This window comes from Sturnira hondurensis, unplaced genomic scaffold, assembly GCF_014824575.4.
Source record: "Sturnira hondurensis isolate 20B ecotype Veracruz unplaced genomic scaffold, ASM1482457v3 Scaffold0005563, whole genome shotgun sequence".
In the NCBI taxonomy this organism is placed as follows: Eukaryota; Metazoa; Chordata; class Mammalia; order Chiroptera; family Phyllostomidae; genus Sturnira; species Sturnira hondurensis.
Window position 1 is genome coordinate 929,226 of NW_028078194.1, and position 22,575 is coordinate 951,800.

Sequence of the window (22,575 nt, forward strand, 5' to 3'; positions counted from 1 at the left end):
ATTGAAAAAATACATAATATGAGAAGAAAGGAGGAACTGAACAATTTTACATATCTCAAGGACAGCAATCAAGGTCAAATTGGCGGGTAGGACATCTGAGGCCAGGGTGCGTGGCCAGATGACAGGAAGTATCGGGCGCTTTGTTTTGCTTGTTCTGAAGCGCTGACGTGAGGAAAGGGGAGGCGTGGTAGTTAAGGAACTACTGAGAAGGTGGTTATTTACTAGGGCATCTTTAGAAATTTAGAAATACACACCCCCAGAATCTTTCATAGTCTATTAAAAACCTACCAGCTGTGAATTTATTGAAACTTTAAAACTATTCATGATCTCCACAAATATCAAATATCACGCAGTGTCCTAGATACAAATACACAGTAGACAAGGACTTCTAAAGAAAGGAGACCAAACTCTATCCCTCTTCTTGCCTCTCTCAGCTTCCTCTTGGAGACTCTTCTGATCTGTGGCCACATGCTCCGCAGAGACCTGACTGTGGCTCTCATTCATATTCCCGCCTTTGATGCAAAGTTAGTAGAGTAGGGAGAGGGGGCAGCAGGGCAGAGTATAACTGGCCCATTTCCCCCCTGGAGCTATACTGACATCTTTTTGCTCAGATGGATAATGCTCTCACCTCTATTAATTCATCTGGTAGAAGCAAGAGTGCACGGGAGCCTACACGGGGACAGGAGTGGCACTCACAGGGAGAGTCAGGCACCAGACCTAGTTTCTCTCTTTCTTTCTTTACTAGAAAAAAAAACACAAAAAACCAGCACTCTGGTTTTAAGAATCTGAGAAAGCATACCCAACTGTAAAGGAAACATATTAGCTAGGAGACCTTTAAAATATACATTCCTTTAATCTAAGGGTGTGTGGGAGAAAACCTGAGGATCTCTGGGTGGGAGGAATTCTGGTGCAAGGAAAGAAACCTTCCGGGCGCCTCATTCCTCTCCATCACTGACCACATGCCACCTGTTTTATTTTACCATGTTCACTCTACATCCTTCCTACGACCTCCATTACTCTGCCAGCAGGGAAATGGAAGAACAGTGGCAGGGAAGCCAGCTCTGTGGATTTCAGGCCCAGATCTTCCCCAGCAGCCTGATGAGAAGCACGAAATCAAGACAATAATATTTGAAAGATGCCTTTTCTCTTGACCATACTCTCTCCTGTATGGCCCCTAATAAATAGTGTGACTGTGTATAAGACAAATCATGTCTTAAATTCCTCATCTTTAATATCAGAGTAGGAAAAGCAATGGGCCCCAAGGTTCCTTGTGGTCCTAAATTCTATGATCCATCCAAGGTTCACCTTTTAACCCCAGCACTGTGAACCATGTATCAATCCAGGACAGGTAGACTCTATGATTATCTGACCTCGAGGACCATATAAGCAAATCGGTAGATAAAACAAAACAGATGCTCATTCATTCAGCAGATATTAATTGAAAAATACTGGTAATGCATGGGTCTGGATATGACATGGTACTTGATTCTGGGTGGGGACAGAATGGCTTATAAGGCCCCTTTCCTCATGGGTTTTATGATTTAGTGGGGAAGCCACTTACTGAAAAATAAGCATCACAATAAAATCTGATGAGTGTTATCACAAGGCAGAATGTCTCAAACAGGACTAAATGGGGAAGAGATAATTCCCATGGGCTCCGTGTTAACAATACAAGATTCCTGGGCCCTACCCAAAACCTAGGAATCAGAGTCTTCTCAAAAGTGACTCTTAAATTTTTTAACTAGTAATTTTTATTAGGCATGTTTGGAAGACATGGTGATCACGAATTAGTAGGACAAATACCCAGAAGTGGGATTGCTGGGTCACTTGGTAGCTCTAATTTAATTTAATTTAATTTTGAGGAATCTTCGTATTGTTTTTCACAGTGGCTGTGCCCATTTGTAATCCCACCAACAGTGCACACAAGTATTCCCCTTTCTCCACATCTTTGACAAAACTTGTTTGTTGATTTATTGATGATAGCCATTTTGCCAGGTATGAGGTGATACCTTGCTGTGATTTTAATTTGTGTTTCTCTGATGATTAGCAACATTGAACAACTTTTCATATGTCTACTGGCTGTCTGTGTGTTCTCTTTTGAGAGATGCCCATTCAGGTCCTTTGCCCACTAATCAAATTGTTTTGGGATGTTAAATTGTATGTGTTCTTGGTATATTTTGGATATCAACCTCTTATCAGATGTATCAATAGCAAATATCTTTTTGCATCTAGTAGATTGTCTTTTTGTTTTGTTGATGGTTTCCTTTGCTGTGTAAAAATGTTTTAGTTTGATGCAGTCCCATTTGTTTATTTATTTTTTGTTTCTCTTGCTCAAGGAGACATATCAAAAAAAGTTACTAAGAGCAATGTCCAAGAGTTTACTGTCCATGTTTTCTTTCAGAAGTTTCATGGTTTAGGGTCTTAAATTTAAGTCTTTAATCCATTTTGAGTTTATTTTTGTGTGTGGTATAGGAAAAAATATATGCACCCCTATGTTCATTGCAGAATTATTTACATTAACCAAAATATGAAAGCAAGCTCCATGTCCATTGATAGGTGAATGAATGAAGAAAATGTGGTACACATATATAATGAAATATTACTCAGCCATTAAAAAAGAATGATATTCTACCATTTGAAACAACAAGGATGGATTTGGAAGATATTATGCTAAGTAAAATAAATCAGACAGAGAAATACAAATACCATATGATTTTCCTCATATGTGTAATCCAAAAAAAATAAATAAACATACAAAACAGAAACAAATGCATTGGTACAGGGAACAAACTGATGGTAGCCAGGTGGGAGCAGGGTTAGGGGGCTAAGTAAAAAAGGTGGAGAGATTAAGAAGTATAAATTGGTAGTTACAAAACAATCACAGGGATATAAATAGACTACAGGGAATATACCTATGTATGGTATTGAGTGAGGATTAAACAAGATGACTTTTGTAAGGTTAATACATAGAACCAGTTATAGAACTCAGTTATAGAACCAGAAGGTAAACTGTGAATTACAAGAGATTCACTATATGGTTTATAAAGCTTCCCTGCTCTTCCAACTTGGAGAAGATAATAAAAGTAACAAGTAATTGCATGCCCCCCTGCCCCCCGCAAAAAAAAGTAGTTTTGTTTCTTCCAGAGAAAACAAAATAGGGAAAAGGAAGAGTTAGTAGGAAATCCAGACCACAGTGCTGTAATCAAAGGGGAAGTCTTTCATTTAAGAGATGGTACATACATAGATCCTAAAAGCCAGACATGATTTAGAAACAGAGAGAGAGATAGAATGAGAAGAAAAGCACAAAAAGAGCCAAAGCCATGATGCTGCTCAGAGTTTGTATGAATATAAGACTTAACACAGCCCCAGTTCTGTCTCTAACTTGTTATGCACTTTTGGGTAAATTAATTAGAATAGGCCTAAATCCATTTCCCTGTGATATTATGGGGTTTTGTGAGTTATATTAGAGCCATAGCTTTATATATATTCTGTGTTTCAATCACCTTCATATTCCTTTCTAGTTTAAAAATTCAGACAGATGAGTCCCAGTTGCTTGGTCTTTTTTTCTTTTGTTTCTCTTGCTTAAGGAAAAATATCAGAAAAATATATGGCTACAAACAATGTCCAAGATTTTACTGCCTACGTTTTCTTCTAGGATTTTTATGGTTTAGGGTCTAACATTTAAGCCTTTAATCCATGTTGAATTTATTCTTCTGTGTGGTGTAAGAAGGTGGTCTAGTCTCATTTTTCTGCATGTATCTGTCTAATTTTCCTAACTCTATTTATTGAATAAACTCTCTTCAGCTCATTGTACCTGCTTGCTTCCTCTGTCAAATAAAGGTGTGGATTTATTTCTGGGCTCTTTATTCTGTTCCACTGATCAACATGTCTATTTTTATGCCAGCACCATGATGTTTTGATTACTATGGCTTTACAGTATAGTTTGATATTAGGTAGCATGATTCCTCCAACTTTGTTCTTTTTTCTCAAGATGGCTATTGTTATTTGGTTGGGGTCTTTTGTGGTTTCATATAAATTTTTGAAATATTTGTTCTAGTCCTGTGAAATACATCATCGGTATCTTGATAAGAATTGCAGTGAATCTACAGATTGCTTTGGGTAGTTTTCTCATAGCAAAGGAAACCATCAACAAAATACAAAGACAAACCACTAAACAGGAGAACATACTTGCTGATACATCTTCTAAGGGTTTAATATCCAAAATTTAAATGAATTTATGAAACTCATAGCAAAAAACCAAACAATCCAATTAAAAATTGCTCAAAGGATCTGAATCGATACTCCTACAGAGAGGACATACAGGTGGCCAATACACATATAAAAAGATGCTCAACATCACTAGTCATCAGAGAAATGCAGATTAAAACCACAATAAGACATCGCCTCACACCTGTCAGAATGGTTATCATCAATAAATGAACAAACAATAAGTTCTCGCTAGGATGTAGAGAAAGGGAAACCCTTTTGTACTGTTGATGAGAATGCAGACTGGTGTTGCTACTGTGGAAAGCAGTATGGAGTTACCTCAAAAAATTAAAAATAAACTGCCCTAAAACCCAGCGATTCCACTTCTGGGAATTTATCCAAAGAAACCAGAAAAACTAATTCAAAAGACTATAAGCACCCCTATGTTCATTGCAGCGTTATTCACAACCCAAGATTTGGAAGCAGCCCAAGTAGATGAATGGATAAAACAACAGTGGTATGTTTATGTAGTTAAATACTACTCAGCCGTAAAACTGAAGAAAAGTTCATCCTTTGCAACAGCATGGGTGGACCTGGAGACCATTATGCTTGGTGAAATGAGCCAGTCAGAGAAAGACAAATACCATATGTGGAATCTAATGAACGAGCTGAACTGACAAGGAAAACAGAGGCAGAGTCACACATAAAGACCAGGCTGACAGGGGTGGCGGTAGGAAGTAGAAGACGAGGGATCAAGTGGGAAAAAAAAAACAACCCAAACTCTTGGACACGTATTGAACACATACAACAGTGTGGGATTGAGAAGCGCAGGGGTAGAGGTGGATGAGGTACAGGGGGTACAAATGGTAATGGAAAGATACAATAAAAATGAACTACTACAAATTTAAAAATAGATAAAAATAAAAATTCAGAAGGGAACTGCAATATACATTGGGATCCACTAGATGGCGATAAATGGCTTTGTAAACATATCTCTTCATAGAAATTGAAAGTGTCTAAAATCAAACAAGAGTATATTATAACTTCTCCAGGAACAAAGAGAGAAGGGATTAACTTACTCTTGATGCTGAAGTCATTATTGAAACTTATAAGATAAAGAGAAAGCAGATCTTTTTAACTTTTATACCCATAGGCATTGTGTCATTATTGTTACGACATTCGTTAACTGTTTACTGCCAGAGTGGGTTATTTATAACAAGGAAGCAAACAGAACTATTTGCATGGGGTCCACTTCTGAACTGAGACAATTCAACATCCCAAAGACCCTAACTATCAATCAATTGCACCAAGTCAATGATTCTTAAACTTTTTCATCATGACGAGCCTACATATTCCATGATATTGCTCCACTAAAAAAGAAAAAATCTATTTCTTTTTCAGCATGATATATTTTTTCAGATTATTTCAACATTATTTTTAATAGTAAGACTAAACTATCCTTATTTTTAAAGTCATGACTATTCAAAAAATTTTTTAATTTTTTTAAACTTTTTTTTAGATTTTTATTTATTTATCTTTAGAGGGGAAGGGAAGGAGAGAAGGAGAGAAACATCAATGTATGGTTGCCTCTCATGAGTCCCCTGCTGGGAACTGGCCTGCAACCCAGGCATGTGCCCTGACTGGGAATCAAACCGCGATCATGTGGTTCACAGGCCTGTGCTCAATCCACTGACCTACACCAGCCAGGGCTATTCAAAAAATTTTAAGGAAGAGTATAAAAATCATCTTTAAGAAATAAAAAATGTTGCCCTGACTGGTGTAGCTCAGTGAATTGAGCACAGGCCTGCGAACCACACAATCGCGGTTCGATTCCCAGTCAGGGCACATGCCTGGGTTGCGGGCCGGTTCCCAGCGGGGGACTCACGAGAAGCAACCATACATTGATATTTCTCTCCTTCTCTCCTTCCTTTCCCCTCTAAAGATAAATAAATAAAATCTTTAAAAAAAAAAGAAATAAAAAATGTTAAAATGTTTGTGTCAAAATATTTTAAGTTGAAAAATATTTTTCAACCAAAACTGAAAAAATACAGATGCATCTTTTTATTTTTCAGTTTAAAATGTTTTGAAATATTTTCCTGTTAATAACTATATTATTACATTAATGATCACTAGCATTCAATTATTCATAGGTAAGTATTTGTAAAAATTTATACGGAAAGTGTTCTGAGGGAACATATTTTGACTGAAATGTCTGGCCTTCCCAACAACATTATTCTTCACAGAACTGACAGAAGCAGTCCCATTTAAAGATGACTAATGATAAGAGAGGGACCTGTGCTGAGGAAAGAAGACAGACAATAAAACACAACAGAACCTAAAAAATTAGCTGATGAGAAATACACATTGAAGAATTTTGTCAGGAAGCAGAGTAGTAGTTCAACGAACACTTAGGCAATGATGTGAAAACAGTGAAGAATTTACATGACCTCTTTAAGAAAGTATCTCAATGAAGACAGCAAAAAGAACACTTTTGAAAACTGCATGGGTGACACGGAGAGAAGGTTATTTAGAGAAAGTTAAAAAGTAATGCAAAGACCAAAGTTGAAAGTGAGTTCACACAAAATACCAGATATAGGACGGAGATATTCTGTGTTTTTTAAGACACTCTGAGATCATAATAAATGTACCAGAAATAATTCTTCAAGTATCAGAAGAAAACCTAGTTGAAAATAAGGAGAAAGCCGAATTTTCAAGTAAAACAATGGATGACATGCTCCATGCAAAACTGACACACAACTATTACACATTTTTATGAAATTACTGGACTCAAAGGTGAGCAAATTTAAAAAAAAGATGCCTTCCAAAATAAAGCATCTCTGAAAGACTTTAAAGTACAAAGGATATAGCAGGTAAATGTAATGAAGATATATGATGAATCAAATAAAATGTCATCAAAAAACAAAGCAAAAATTGCCCCCCAAACTCTGGAAAGATATAAAGAAAAATACAATAACAGTAAGACAATTGAGTTATCTCTCTCAGTCCAATATAGTTCAAGTACCCCCCACAAAAGGATATGGAAGATCTAAATAAAATTATTATTTGGAAGGCCCTTAAACACACACCAGGTGTTATGTTTCACACATCACTAATACAAATGCTGACAAATACTTTCAAATTGCAATGCTGAGGGATCTCTCCTCACATACAAAACTATCGTTGCTTTTAAAAATCGGAATATGTAACTAACAGCACTACTGAATCCACTGACCGATAACTGTGTTTTAGTAAAATGTTCCAGCATATTATTTAACAGTCCGAAATTTATACAATTATTGCAGACGCCAGCCATGACAATAAATCATCCTACTTTAAAGGAACTTTGGCAACAGACTAGAAGTAGGCCCATGACAGAGATCACTGAAATTACTTTCCTAACGTACCTATAGCTATATAATAAATATTCCAATCCATTCTATTTCATTACCTCATACTGCACTAGCAAAGAAGGTACCAATATATTGTCCTGTCTGGTAGAACTGGTATTTAAAGAAAAGTTAATTTCTTTGAAGACCTAATAAGCAGCTATTTTCTTCCTCAAAGAACAACTTCTGTTAGAGTTCTAAATCTACGATAGAAACAACACTTTTATTACCAGTTTTCTTTCTAATAGGGGCATCAAAGGCCACTTCTCAATTAAACCCATTGCCAGCTTCAGCCAGGCAACAAAGTCCAAAGCTCCAGGCACGTCACATCCACCTCCATTCCTACATGACCCCACGTCCTGCCCACCATTGCCAGGCTCTGCTTTATTATAACTCATGGGCTTCAAGGCAAGATGAGGTGTCCTCCAGAAGTCAATGACTTTGACATGCCAGGCTCAGTCAGACAAAATGAAAGACAGAAGAAAAATCAGTGAAACCTGGCATAGGTAGAGGCAAATCAAAGCAGATCCACAGAAAAGTTTTTCTTAAGAATCCAGGTAATGAGGAAACCTAGAGACAGAAAATGGGCGACAGTCCATTTAGGGTTAGGGGACAGAGGGATGCAGGCAAGGGCTTTAAGATGTGGGTTTTCTTTTGGGAGTTACTGAAATAGCCCAAAATTGAGAGTGGGAATGGTTGCATATATTGGTGAATATATTAAATACCACTGAAATACATATTTTAAATGAATGAATTACAGGATATGAGAATTACATCTTAAAGCTGTTTTTGAAAAAAGACTGGGGAGAAGTCAAGTAAAAGGTGAGCCAACAGATCCCAAGCAGGGAAGAACATGAGACTCTTATTTGAGAGCAGTCAGAGATGAGGTTTGCCAGAGGTTCACCTAATTAATGCTGTGTCCTAAAAACCTTCTTTTCTCCAGGTTGTCCACGAGAAGACTGCTATTCTTGCAGGCCAAACTACTGCATATCCATCAAAATTATTTACATCTTAAAGGCAACAGCAATTAGAAAATCATTCAACTTTCAACTGGTTAAGGGTTTCAGTTTGACCAAGGCTAATACCATGAACTAGGCCACCTTACGTTTGTAAAACATTCGAATCAATAGGATCCATACTATTAGACCCTTTGCTAAGAGAGTTAAGCTGAACTCATGCTCTCTCAAAGAAATCCTGTTCCCAGAAGTAAACAACACAGGTTGAGACTCACAGTTCGCGATGTCGCCTTGAAGCTGCAGAATCTGAGGAACTGGCATTGTGAGGACAACAATATCAAACTGCTCAGGGGAGCCTGTTTCCTTGGAGACTTCCCACTTGTCATTTCTCAGGTTGATCTGGGTCACACATTGTCTGAAACAGATATCAGCACCTGTTCCAAAAGCAAAAAATCATGTTCACGTAAGCAGAATTTTCCGTGTGAATAAAGGGGGAGAGAAGAGTCACCTGGGTGAATAAATGGTGCAGTTTGTCCTCTACGTCCCCTGGGGTTCACTTTCTTACTTTTTTCCACATTTAGTGGGAATTCCTCTCCTTCTGGCACTCCTGGCCTACCTATCAATGCCTGCTCTGGGGAAAAATATTATTACAATTAATAATAATAGTAACCATAGATATTTTTTATTAAGCATCAGTTACATGACAAGACTACACAAAGCACTTGATGAACATTATACCAATTAATTTCACAGGTAAGGAAACAGATTCGGAAATGCCATGCCATAATTTAAAGCTACCTCTATCTGACTGTGAACCCATTATCATTGCAGAGCAAGTATACATGTTAGTAAAGGTGTTAATTCTTCCCTTTAGGAATAGCAAGAAAGAGCATTATCCCCTATTACAGAATTTATTATTCCCTATTAAACCTGAAAATGGTCTCTGCAAGAGAAATCCAAGTCCTTATCAATGGATCAACTACCTTAATTAAGAAGAAATTAACAGAAACACAATCTAGAATATCCTCTTATTGCATTTTCCATCTTTGGACTTATCCCAAAGGCATTTTAGTAATTATTTGAGTAGTTATATGATTAATATTTTCTTCCCTTCTAATCTGTAATTAAGTCTTTTGTTTCTATATATAGCATACAGCCTATATAGTATAGTCCTTGGCACATACTAGGTATATAATCAATGCTCATTTAAGGCAGCGATTTTCAGCCTTTTTCGTCTCATGGCACACACAAACTAATTACTAAAATTCTGCAGCACACCAAAAAATATATCCTGTGTTTTGCCAATCTGACAAAAATATAGGTATAAGTTTGATACATTCACACTGGAGGGCTATTGTTGTGTTGGCTGTTGTCATTTTTATTTAACAATCTAATATTCTTCAATGCCTTTCCACTGCACAAAGAATAAAATAAGACAAAGAATAAAATCTTTAATATTGCTTACAAAGCCCCTTATGATCCTGTCTTGGTCTTAACTTCATCTCATCACTTTCTTTCTCATTCACTACTCTCCAGTCATGATGACCTAGCTCCTCAAATGTACCAACATGATCCTATACTAGAACAGTTTCAATTTCATGTGTCCACTGCATGCAATTATCACCACTCATTTCTTGGCCTAGTTTCCTCTTGCTTCCCTTTCAGGTACTCATGAAAACAGCAATTGCTCAGTGACACTTTCTTGGACCCATCTGGCCCTCTCACACCTCTGAAACTAGTTACATCTCCTATACTTCTCTCATAAGGCTCTTATTCTTAGCATTTACTAAGTGCCTTTGTGTATATACATAGTCTTTCTGTTAACAGAGGGAGGAACCACTTCTCTTATTTACCACTGTTTCTATATATTTAAATTTATAAAATATTATAAATGTTTTATTAAATATTTACAACATTTAATAAAAATTTAAATAAGTAAATAGCTATAAGGATATCAGAATATTAAAGTTTAAACATTTTACAAAAGCAAGTATGTTTCTGCTATATATTTACTCAATTTTCTTCCCGGCCTTCCTCTATTTCATAGAGAAAATCTATATCCATTTGTCTACCATAACTTCCTACAAATAGGTTCTAGGGAGCAGCAGTTCAGAATGGCTCAGACAAAATCTGAAGAAATGTAAACAATGTCTAATTAAATGCACTGCTTTAGAGAGAGAGAGAATAGAGATAGATTTATTACCAACACAGTCCAAACACATTATAGAATGGTTTATGTAAAAAGTCCCATGAGCATCTATTTTTCAAAACAATAAATATAAACATGTCCCTTGGTCTTGCTGCTGTGAGATGGGTGCTCGTTAGACATTTCGACACCTGCCCCCCAACTCCTCGTCCTGCCTCCCCCCGCCCGCCATGTCCTTGCAACCAACACTGAATCGAAGATGGCCTTGGGAGTGCAAGTTGCTGAGGAAGTACGTTGCATTTTTATGACATGAAAGTTAGGAAGTGTTTCACATTAGAAGAAACCAAGAATAGAAAGAAGGCTGTGACCTTTTGTCTCAGTGCAGACAAAAACTGCATCACTGAGGAGGCAAAGAGAACTTGATTCNTTTTATTAAATACTTACAACATTTAATAAAAATTTAAATAAGTAAATAGCTATAAGGATATCAGAATATTAAAGTTTAAACATTTTACAAAAGCAAGTATGTTTCTGCTATATATTTACTCAATTTTCTTCCCGGCCTTCCTCTATTTCATAGAGAAAATCTATATCCATTTGTCTACCATAACTTCCTACAAATAGGTTCTAGGGAGCAGCAGTTCAGAATGGCTCAGACAAAATCTGAAGAAATGTAAACAATGTCTAATTAAATGCACTGCTTTAGAGAGAGAGAGAATAGAGATAGATTTATTACCAACACAGTCCAAACACATTATAGAATGATTTATGTAAAAAGTCCCATGAGCATCTATTTTTCAAAACAATAAATATAAACATGTCCCTTGGTCTTGCTGCTGTGAGATGGATGCTCGTTAGACATTTCGACACCTGCCCCCCAACTCCTCGTCCTGCCTCCCCCCGCCTGCCGTGTCCTTGCAACCAACACTGAATCGAAGATGGCCTTGGGAGTGCAAGTTGCTGAGGAAGTACGTTGCATTTTTCTGACATGAAAGTTAGGAAGTGTTTCACATTAGAAGAAACCAAGAATAGAAAGAAGGCTGTGACCTTTTGTCTCAGTGCAGACAAAAACTGCATCACTGAGGAAGGCAAAGAGAACTTGATTCTTGGTTGGAGATGGTGGTGCAGCCATTACCAATCCTCTTTGTGGAAACGCTTCCTGAGGAAGCTTCCCACGATGCTTTGTTTGACCCAAGCTTTGAAACCAAGGAATCCAGAAAAGAGGAAAGGGCATCCTTATTTGTTCTTTTGCTTTTTTTGCAGGCACCAGAACTAGCACCACCTCCGAAAAATAAAATCGATGCAAGCTCCAAGCACTCAATCAAAAGAAATTTCAAGGCATAAAACATGAATGTCAAGCAAATAGGCCAGAAGACCCGGGCTTTATTGCTGGAAAGTTAAGTGGATCCTTAACTGTAACTTTTGAAGGATTCCCTGTGTAGATCATTGTTCAGTGCCGCAAATCAAAAGGTTTTGTGTTTAATGTTATCCTCTTGCTCTATAAGTAAAGGAAATATATTTAGATCAGGGTCTCACTGAGGCGGAGCTATCGTGTCATCTGCTAAACTAAATATTCTACAAACACGTGCAAATAGCCCTAGATAAATCTAAAATCTAAAGTTTAAAAAAAGAATAAATAGAAACATATGTGAATAGATAAATAGAGACAGTCATGTAGATTAATAGATAGATGCATAAACACTTTTCTGGAAGCATACATTGGAAACTGTTATTAATGATTACTTTAGGGGAAGAAAACTAGCTATTGAATGTTGAATAGGAGAATATCTATTTTATAATTGTCTTTACAGTATTAATATTTAATTATGTGTATAATTTTCATTTTAAAATGCTAATTTTAAAAGAAGGCAGAGAAAATCCTATTCCCACCTGATTCTTTCAAGTAATGTTTAATAATTGAAGAAATTCCTTGAGGGGCCACAAAGTTCCAGTCTCCATCTTTCACCACCATTCCTTCAATAGGAGAGGTCAGAGGCCTCAGAATGCCAAGAGCTAACAGTTCGTCATAAAAACTGAAATAAATCAATATATATAAAATAGTTATATGCTATAATTCGCTCTAACATACCATATTCTCTCACAAGAATCCTTAGAGATTATAATATTAAATAATAACCAGAAGTTGTCATATGATCAACTCATTGTATGATTGGTGTTAATAAAACATAATTTGGGGGAAGAAAAAAAATGTTTCGAGAATCCATACATCTTCTGCTGACATTAATCAAAAGACCATTTTCTTGTACATTTTTAAATAAATAAATAAGTAAATAAAGTCGGTGAAGATGAACTGAAAGTTATTCAGTACACCAGTTTTATTTAAGTTGGTTACCATTGACTTCCAACACAGCTATTTCGTCTTCTTCCTCAGCACCAACAGTCATTCATATTTACTGGACCCTCACTCTGTTCCATCTAACATCTCATCTGACCTTCACAACACTCTAAGGCACGTGTTACAGTTTTCCCATTTTACTAGGTAAACCCTTTAATGCTGAAACATCACAAATAATATCAAAGTAATTTCACTATGTTACAAGAAGCAAAGTTTCACCCTGTTAATATGGATAGTTTATTTTTAAATCATACAGCTAGTTAAGACTGATTCTACCCCTCAACTAACTCACCTGTGGTGTTTTTTGGCATAGTGAGGAGTGCGCGTGATGTACTGAGCACCCAAGTCCACTGTGCTCTGTGGGTTTTCAGGACTGCTGGTGGTGGTCATTCTTCCCCCTTGAATTAATCCACAGGAAAATGTCTCTGCATTAGGATAACCTTTTGCAATTAATGCTATTCACCCCATCTTACCCCAAATGGGTAACCTTACATCTATATCAGAAAACATTGTTTTTTTGAAGTTTTAGATTTTGTCATCCAACATTGATAGAAAACAGTTAAAAGAAAATTGGTCACTGTGTGATGGTTTAAAGAACGACACATGAATAACACAGCAGTGTTCAGTACCGTGTCTGGTGCGTACAGCTACTAATTTGAATGAAAGGAATGAATGAATAAAATAATGAATGAAATGTCAGAATGAATCAATCAATGAACGCTTTCATTCTCTGTCTGAGTCAGGATTCATGAGAATAACTGGATCCTGTATACTACATCTTCACTAGGTCTTGGTCAATAGGTTTTTGGGGATCCGTATAAGTTGGAGAAAGCTGCAAAGGCACAGGCAGGCCAAGACGAAAATCTATTTATCAGCGACAGCGGTAGGCCCAAGCTTGGCAAACTCCGGTCAGGATCAAGTCCATGCAGCTGGGGCCTGGCGCGTACCGGCGCAGCACAGCCAACCTAGCCGGGGTCGCCGGCCCCTCCTCGGCCCCTCTCAGGCCTCTTCCTGCAGCGAAAGTCTCCGGTCACGTGACGAGGCGCACTCCGCGCCGACCGGACCACGCCGGGGCGGAATAAACTGCATTTTCCCCAGACTTTTCCGGGTGAGGCCCTTGCTATCTCAGGGACTGGCTTAAGCGCTGGCTTCTTTTCCCGCGTTTGGCCACTAGTCGACCCACCTGCGTCCCCAGCTTTGTCCCACACAACGAGATGTAAAGGACCGGCCACCTCCTTCCGCAGCAGCGCTGCGCACAGGCTTCCTGTTAGCCCCGCGCCCACGATCAGCACCCGAGCCATGACTCGTTGTCTCCCCGAGGTGACACTGCCCGGCCTGCAGTTTTTGGCCTGGCGGCCGAGACCGAGCTGGCACTGTCCCCTGAGCAGTCCCGGCGGCCGGCCTGCAGGGGGCAGAGAGGAGGCGACCGGAGCTGAGACGCAGGTCAGCCCAGAAGGGAGCCGGGGCGTAAAACCCCGCTGGCGCCGGTAGGTGAAGCTGCGAACTCCCGTCCGACCCTCGCTTAGAAAAGCCTGGAAGTCTTTTAGGTTAGTGTGACAGTCCGCCTCCACCCCGGGCTGGTGTTGACTACCGCGAAGACCCAGCCCAACGTGCCTATCGGGTAACTGGCACTGCCTGATGGGGCCTTTGCTCTCAATATTCTAAATCTGAAAGTGCGGATTTGAGGGGACATTCCAGCGACGCCAGGGCAAGCCTCCCTCCACTGCCCTAATGGCCGCTATTCACATAATAGAAAAAGATTTTGAAGTCAAGGAAATTTTTTTCTTAAACTAGCCCTTGGGCTTTGTGTTTATGTATCTTTTTGAATTTCAGTTTCCCCATCGGTGAAATGGGAATGATAACGTCTTCATTTCGGATTTAGAAAGATGAAAGATGTTTGATTCACCGAAACACTTTAGATCACTCAGCTCTTCAGTAACTAATGTTCTATGTCATAATATATTATAAATACTGTAAGGGATATAAAGATTACCACTGGTCCCCCTCCACCAACATGGTCCTGGAAATTCTGAGTGAAATAACAAAAAGCAATGAACTATTAAAAAATAATTAAGTTGCACTAAACTGTAAACTTAAAAAATTTACCTAGGAAACTCTAGGGAAACAATAGCTATAAGAACTAATAAGAAAGTTGACAATGGTAGCCACTTACAAAGAAAACATTTACAAATTATAAGTTCTACTTTTTGTCCACATCATGAAGAAATCACCATGCATTAAACTGGTGATGGATTAATATTACATATATCCAATAAAAGAACTAGAAGAAAATACAGGTGAACATATATAGTCTAAGAAGATATTTCTAAGCATAAAAATAAAAGGTAGAATTGAGAAGAAAAACGGGGAATGCACAATCATTACAACTTGTATGTTAAAATACACAACACTAACAATAGTGAACAAATTTTTGAAACACCTATGAAAGATGAAAGTTTAGTGATTTTATTATATAAAATCTTTAAGACACAAATGAGAATCCAAAAAGAAAATATTCCCAGATTTAATAGAATCCTTGAACAGAAATACAGAAGTCCAATAAACATATAAAGTGTTTATATGCTTATATAAAACATAAAAATAACATTTAACTCTTCTGCATTCAAATACAAATTAAAATGAGATGCCACTCTATTTCTTGGGAACTGCTTTTTTTAAATGTTATTTGCCTATATTTGGCATGAGTGTTAACAAAGCATACTTTAATGTTATTACTGGTGGAAATGTAATAGGTTTACTGGAATAGAGTTTTAAAATATATCAAATTAAAACTATGCCCTTTAAAAGAAATATTTCAGGTCTAGACATTTATTTTGGGAAAATAATGTACAAATATACATTAAAATGTAGGTAAAATGTGTTTACCTCAATATTATTAAAAATGGGAATGTGTACAATCAACAGAGGATTGAGTAGATTATAGCTATTCATACACCTATATAAAACATCTTTAAAAACATGATTTTGAATATAGAAACATATGGAAAACTACATTTGCTATAATCTGAGAAAAGGGGCTACAAACTAGCAAAATCCCAGCTTCTTGTAAACACACAGATAGATACAAGCACATATGCAGTTGCAGAGAAATATGAAAGGAAGTATACTATTAATTTCAATTTTTTAAGGACCCAGATATTTCTAACCATTTATTTATTTATTTGTTAGTTAAGCTAATATGTAAACATAGTAAGATAATAAATCCCTACCTTATTAGTTGTTTATAGTTTAAGACATTTCTCTGAAATTAAAAGCTTCAATAATATGATTCACAACAACATTCTAAAATTGCAGAGTTGTCTATCTTAAAAGGGTATTCAGGGTAGTCTATCTCAAGGCCCTTTGCCACCACCATTTTATATTCATTAATATAGACATTAAGTTTAAGTGAGCTTTTCCAAGATTACAGAATATTTGTATGATGAGGCCAGGGCAGATCCTCATAGTCTTTTGAATGTGTTCTGTTCTTTTCCTCCATCTCCTCTTATTTCCTCATTTCTGTTCATTGATCATCTTGCGCAATCAGTTCTAAAACTTCATAATCATCTTCATTAGCTTCTCTTTTCTCATCCTTCATATCTATCAGTCCTCTGGTCTTTTGAAGATTTTATTTATTTATTTATTTATCTTTAGAGGGGAAGGAGAGGGAGAGAAACATCAATGTATGGTTGCCTTTCGTGCATCCCCTGCTGGGAGTTGGCCTGCAGGGAACCAGCCTGCAGCCCAGGCATGTGCCCTGACTGGGAATCGAACCTCCGCGATCCTCTGGTTCGCAGGCCCGCGCTCAATCCACTGAGCTACACCAGCCAGGGCTAGTCCTCTGGTCTTTTGGACATTCTCTCCTTTGTAATGCAGTTGCATGCAATTGTACACCAGAAAAGTCTGATTCGCACTTCCACCAGAAATGTACTAAAATGCCTATTTTACTTCATTCTTGTCAACTGTGGGCATTTAGCATTCTGAAAGGTGATCACCAACAGGTTAACCATTACCTAAATTCAGTCAGTCGTTAGTTCTTAACTGAATTATTATTGTTAATTTTTTTATAGTTTTCTAACTGGTCTTCCCACTCCTACTCTGTGTTCTGTACCAAGCTTTGAGGTCGGTCACACCACCAACCCCCCAAAAGCTTTTAGTAGATCTCAAATTCATACAAAATCAAATGTAACTGCTTGGCATAAAAAGTATCCAGTGACATTTCCCCAACCTGTTTATATCTTATGTTGATAATCTTCATATGCCCTGTGTTATAGCTAAATTGAATTCTTTTATTTTCCTTCAGAACATGCTCAGATTTTCCACTTAATTTGTGGAAGTGGTAAACCTTTACTTATGCTTAAGAACTGTTGACATGTGTTTCCTAAAGTTTTGAATTTGCATTAATTCTCTTTTGCTTTTCTCCTTTGATCCACAATATGCTCTTTATAAAGTCAGCCAGAATTTGGGATTCTTGTGGCCATCTAGAATAGAGTGACCATCTAGAATAGAACTGAATAGAGCTAGTCATGGTGACTATGATTTCTCATTACTTTGATCTTTAGGCATTGGTATAACCACCCACCCCACTTCCCATTCCCAACCTCCAGAAGAAGTTACATTAGTCCAGAACTATAACTCTAGGTTTGTTGGTCCATGGTTGGCTACGGGCCCACATGTATCTTTCTGGGGGAGTTGGGGATAACTAGATGACCTATAAAAAGTAAGATTGCAAAACAGCTTGGACAGATGTACTTGTATTTACTCTTCCTAGTCACCTTGACCTTTCCCTTTGACTTCTTTCCTAGTCCTGATTTTTGCAAGGCTGACTCCTTCCGTTAATCAATTCAAGTTTAGAAGTCACTCAAAGAAGCCTCCTCTAATTACTTGACCTAAAACACCCACCCAGTGACTCTATTCCATTAACCTGTTTTGTTTTCTTCATGACAGTCACTTTTAGAAGTTATTTTGTGTTTATACCCATGTACTTATTTATTATCTTTCTCCTACTAGAATTTAAGAACCAAGAGGGCAGGGACATTTTTATATTAAATGCTAGTATCCCTGGTGACTAGAATCAAAGTTAGAATTCTCAGAAACTGAGAATTCACTAACTTTTGGCCTAGAAGTTGTATGAACCTTTTGAAGACAGTACTTAAAAGTGAGATATGGTGAATTGCTATTGAGTTGAATGGTTGCAATATTAAATATCTTTTCTCATAGAGTGTTTTACTGCTATAATATGACTGTAATAATAGATCATGGCAGTCAGCAGAGGATATCTACTAGTGTGATGTACAGTTCTATCTTCACTTAACTGTGTTATTGATAATTTAGATAATTTTAATGGCATATCTAGTAGCGTTAGATCAAGTAAAAACAAGATGAATAGTTCCATGGGGCTATTTTATAATCAGGATTTTAAGTATTTTAATGGGCAGTCACTGAAACAAATTTAATCAAAAGAAAATTGGACAAGGATATTGAAACCATTAACCCTTGTATCTAAAAACGGATTTTACTAAGCCGTGGCTGGCGTAGCTCAGTGGATTGAGCACGGGCCTGCGAACCAGATGATCGCAGTTCGATTCCCAGTCAGGGCACATGCCTGGGTTGCAGGCTGGTTCCTTGCAGGCTAACTACCAGCAGGGGATGCACAAAAGGCAACCATACATTGCTGTTTCTCTCCCTCTCTCCTTCCCCTCTAAAAATAAATAAATAAAATTAATTAATTAAATAAATAAATAAAAACGGATTTTACTGGATCAAGGAAAGAGGCTTGGAATTTTGGTTGACCCTGATCACTATGCATTAAAAGTATAATAGATATGTCAAGACAAAAAGTAAATATGAGAATGTGCTATGATTAATGAATTATAATATGCAGAACAAGAGAAGTGATAATCCAACACTCTAGACTGGCCAGACCACATCTAGAATCCTACACTCAGTGCTGGATCCCACATTTAAGAGGGTCATTCAGAAAGTAGTACCATTCCAACAAAATGACCGGGATGGTAAACAGGCCTGAAGCTACTTTATATGAACAGGTAGAGAGGATAGAGATTTCTAGCCTAGGGAAGACTTCAGGAGAACAAGATACTTATCTTCAAATATGTGAAAGGGCTTAAAGGAGAAAAGTATTTAAATGGCTGCAGTATCCTGAAGCAATCAATGAAAACAACAAGAAAGTAGGTTCTGCCTTAACTCAAATAATATGTTTAAGGAATAATTTTAGGTAGATACATCTAAAATGGACTTCTGGTCAAGATGGAGGCATAGGTAGATACGCTTCTCCTCCTCATGCAACCACAGAGAGAATTACAGCTATATCTCAAAACAAGTAACCAGACCTGTCAGAAAATCGAGCTGCATGGAAATCTGACAACCAAGGATATAAAGAAGCCACATTCATCCAGGCAGGTAGAAGGGGTGGAGTTGCAGAGATGAGTGGAGAGGTGCAGAGATATAGTGTGGCACAGAGAGGCAGCAGTGGTGTGGATCAGGCATTTCTACTTTCACTGTGTTTTGGATAAAAATCAGGAGGGATGCCTTAGAAGCTTGTGATCCCAGCCCCAGGCCAGAACGCAAAGCCCAGAGTTCCAGTGCTGGGAAGATGAATCCCCATAACTTCTGACTGTAAAAAGCAGTGGGGGTTGGGGTAGCAGGAGAAACTGCTGGATTTTCAGGATGTCATTGAAAGGGCCTGAGTAGACTTAGAATGTATGCAGACCCACCAATGCTGGGATTTACCCCCAGGGCAACAACTAAAAAGGTGCCAGTAGCATACAGGAAGTGGGTAAAGTGACTGGGAACAGGGCAAGTGTTGGGCAAACCTCCAGAAGCCAAGCAGTAGTATTGTCCCCTCTCCAAGACCTCACCCCACACAGAGCCTGGAGAAGTGGGTTGCCCTGCCCTGGCAATTACCTATATATGCAGACATTTGTTTCTTTAGTCCAAGCATATTCAAAATAAAAGCTGAAAAAATACTTTTTCACTTGAAACAATTAAACTAGATCCTGCTAGTATATAATGCTTAACAACGTTACAGCAATAGAGATGGTAATCCATTGTCTTCTAATTAGACCTACAGAAGCCAAGATGGTTACAATAGTGTCATAAGGATAGAATATTACCATAAAAAAAACCCCAGCAAATTACAGTAATAGTAGATGACTATTTTTACTGTGGTTCAATGGAAAGGGGACAAATGTTAAAAGTGAACAGTACAGCTGGTTAACAATCACCATATAACTTTGTCCATGTGATGTTTTAATGTTTTAATCATGGAATGTGAAAACTGAAGCTGAATGTTACTGTGCTCTAATTTTCTATTTCACTTAAACATGTACCATTTTGTGGATGCCACAACAGTTTTTGTGAGTGGCAGGGCATAACATGGATTAGAACTTTTAGATATATGAAACAGAAAAAAGAAATAAAAGAGTAAAGGAAAGAGATATTCTATAAAAAACACTGCCAATAAACCACTCATTCAAAAGCAGTTAGATAAAGGCTTCCAAAACTCAAAATTAATTTCTGATAAGAACTTCAAGTGCTGTATGTCAGAAAGTGTAAAAAATGTTTTAAACAGGACAAAGAAGTATCAGGACAAAGAAGTATCCTTTAAATCCCCCCAAATGGAAACAATTACGTATCTGTGTCCACAAAATATATGCAGTAGGGCAAGACTTTTCCTCAAACATGGAAGACCTCATTCAAAGGAGAAAAAAGATAGATTTAATTTAACTTATATTACCCAGTACATGAAACACAATATGTGCATCATTTGCTAATTTACTAAATAGCAAACAACTTTCATGATTCAAAACTAGTTTGCTACATGTCAAGTGCATTTTTGTTTTTACCAAGACATCTTTTGTGGTCACACAAGCTTTAATGGTCATACTTATTGACCCTACTCCTAGCTCGAAACATAAGAAACTGATATGTACTGAAGTATAAAATTGAGTGTCCTTTGCCATATTACAGTTTACTGGAACTTGTAATAAAGACAGACAATATTTTAGCAGCTATAAACTTTGTTCACAGAATTGTTTAGAGATTCATGCAAAAATAAAAGATGTCATCCCAGACTTATTGGCTGCAGACATCAGTTCAGGAATTGTGCTAAATTAATGACATATCTCTGCCTCCCAAAAAGAAAATGCAAACACTTAAAATCTGCTGTTCTTTTCTCTGAAAATTGCAGCATTTGTACTACTGGTTTACTTGCTATTTTTGGAATCTGACTGCTTTTAAATGTCACTATTAATGTACATCAAGTTGGTTGACTTTTCCAAGCACCTCTCAGGTGATTTGCTTCTGTGTTCACATTCATGCTAAAAAAATAGTCAACAAGAAACTTACTCAAATACCTGCCTCTTTCCCACTCTCTCCCAAACACACCAGGCTCTGTCCCACAGAGAACACAAAGCTGTTCACTAAAGTCAATTTTACTAATTTAAAAAATATTGTAATTTTTACACACTTCACAAATTTTTTGAACATTTTGCAGTTGTTTCACTTTGCAGCACAGCAATTCATACATTCTACTGTACTAAATTACTGGCAAGACTGGAATGATGTATTAATGGAAGGCAACATCATGCTTATTACATTACCAGAGAACAAAAATACAGTGAAGACAACTTTCACTATACCCAGTTTAAAGAAAGAAAGAAGAGGAGGAGGTTGTTGAGCAGTCGGCCATCCCTGTGATGAAGAGAGAAAGATAGAAAACTGTTATATACTAATCTGGTCTAGTATTGAAGATCATAGTATTTAAAGTTTTGATTTTTGTTATTTAGTTCAAACTAAATTATTTACTTTTGAATATACTTGTAGATATGTTAAGATTTATGTGTAAACACACGGGTCACAGCAAGCAGATGAAATGCTCTCATCATTTCTCAAACTATTCTCTACTGGAAAAAAGGATAAGATAATTTCCCCCTGCTGCCTCCCATTGCAAATTTCAATGTTAATGAGTTCAGAGTACACGTTAGTGCATTTTGATGCCTGCATAACCAGTTCCTGCTGGTTTGTATTTTGGGGGGTGAAGGAAGCCAATAAAAAAGCAAGAATTTCTGATGGCACTATTTGTGTTCCCAACATTAATAGGCAGAAACAGTAACAATTAAACAAAATGTGAAGCAGAGGATTTTTTTTTTACTCCAAGGTCCTGAATTCAGCTGGGCATGTCCTTTTAAAAACTTCCTTTTGTTGTAGATAGTTTAGTTTAAGATATGGTCATTCCTCAGTCCTTAATTCTCCAACTCTAGATTTGTAAATTAACAATGTGAAGTTGTCATAAAATTGAGGAAATAATGTTCACCTCAAAACCAAAGGATACTTTTCACATCAAAGAAATGATCAAAAAGCTGTGTTACATTCCAAAGCCAAAACAATTAATAAATTGCAAACACCGTGAAGTCGTACCCCTGCCAAGACTTTGCCAATAGTGGGGCTTCACTGACACTGTCCTGTGAGGTGGCCTTCCATCTGCCCAGTTCCACTTCCAGAGCC

The 22,575-nt window shown here is 37.4% G+C and overlaps 1 protein-coding gene across 2 annotated transcripts in view; it reads right to left on the bottom strand.

The window, feature by feature from the left end:
• RNLS (renalase, FAD dependent amine oxidase) overlaps positions 1 to 14,432 on the bottom strand; it is a 256,885-nt gene extending 242,453 nt beyond the window's left edge. Inside the window, exons 1-4 of one of the 2 annotated variants that reach the window (XM_037047284.1) lie at positions 14,234 to 14,432; positions 13,343 to 13,448; positions 12,585 to 12,727; positions 8,824 to 8,982 (exon numbers count right to left, since the gene is read on the bottom strand). In XM_037047284.1, the coding sequence (XP_036903179.1) occupies positions 8,824 to 8,982; positions 12,585 to 12,727; positions 13,343 to 13,448; positions 14,234 to 14,351 (526 nt within the window). In that variant the 5' untranslated portion in view covers positions 14,352 to 14,432. Of the gene's footprint in view, positions 1 to 8,823; positions 8,983 to 12,584; positions 12,728 to 13,342; positions 13,476 to 14,233 lie in introns of both variants that reach the window. The other variant, XM_037047283.1, reaches the window with a different exon arrangement.
• Between the last annotated feature and the right edge of the window lie 8,143 nt (positions 14,433 to 22,575).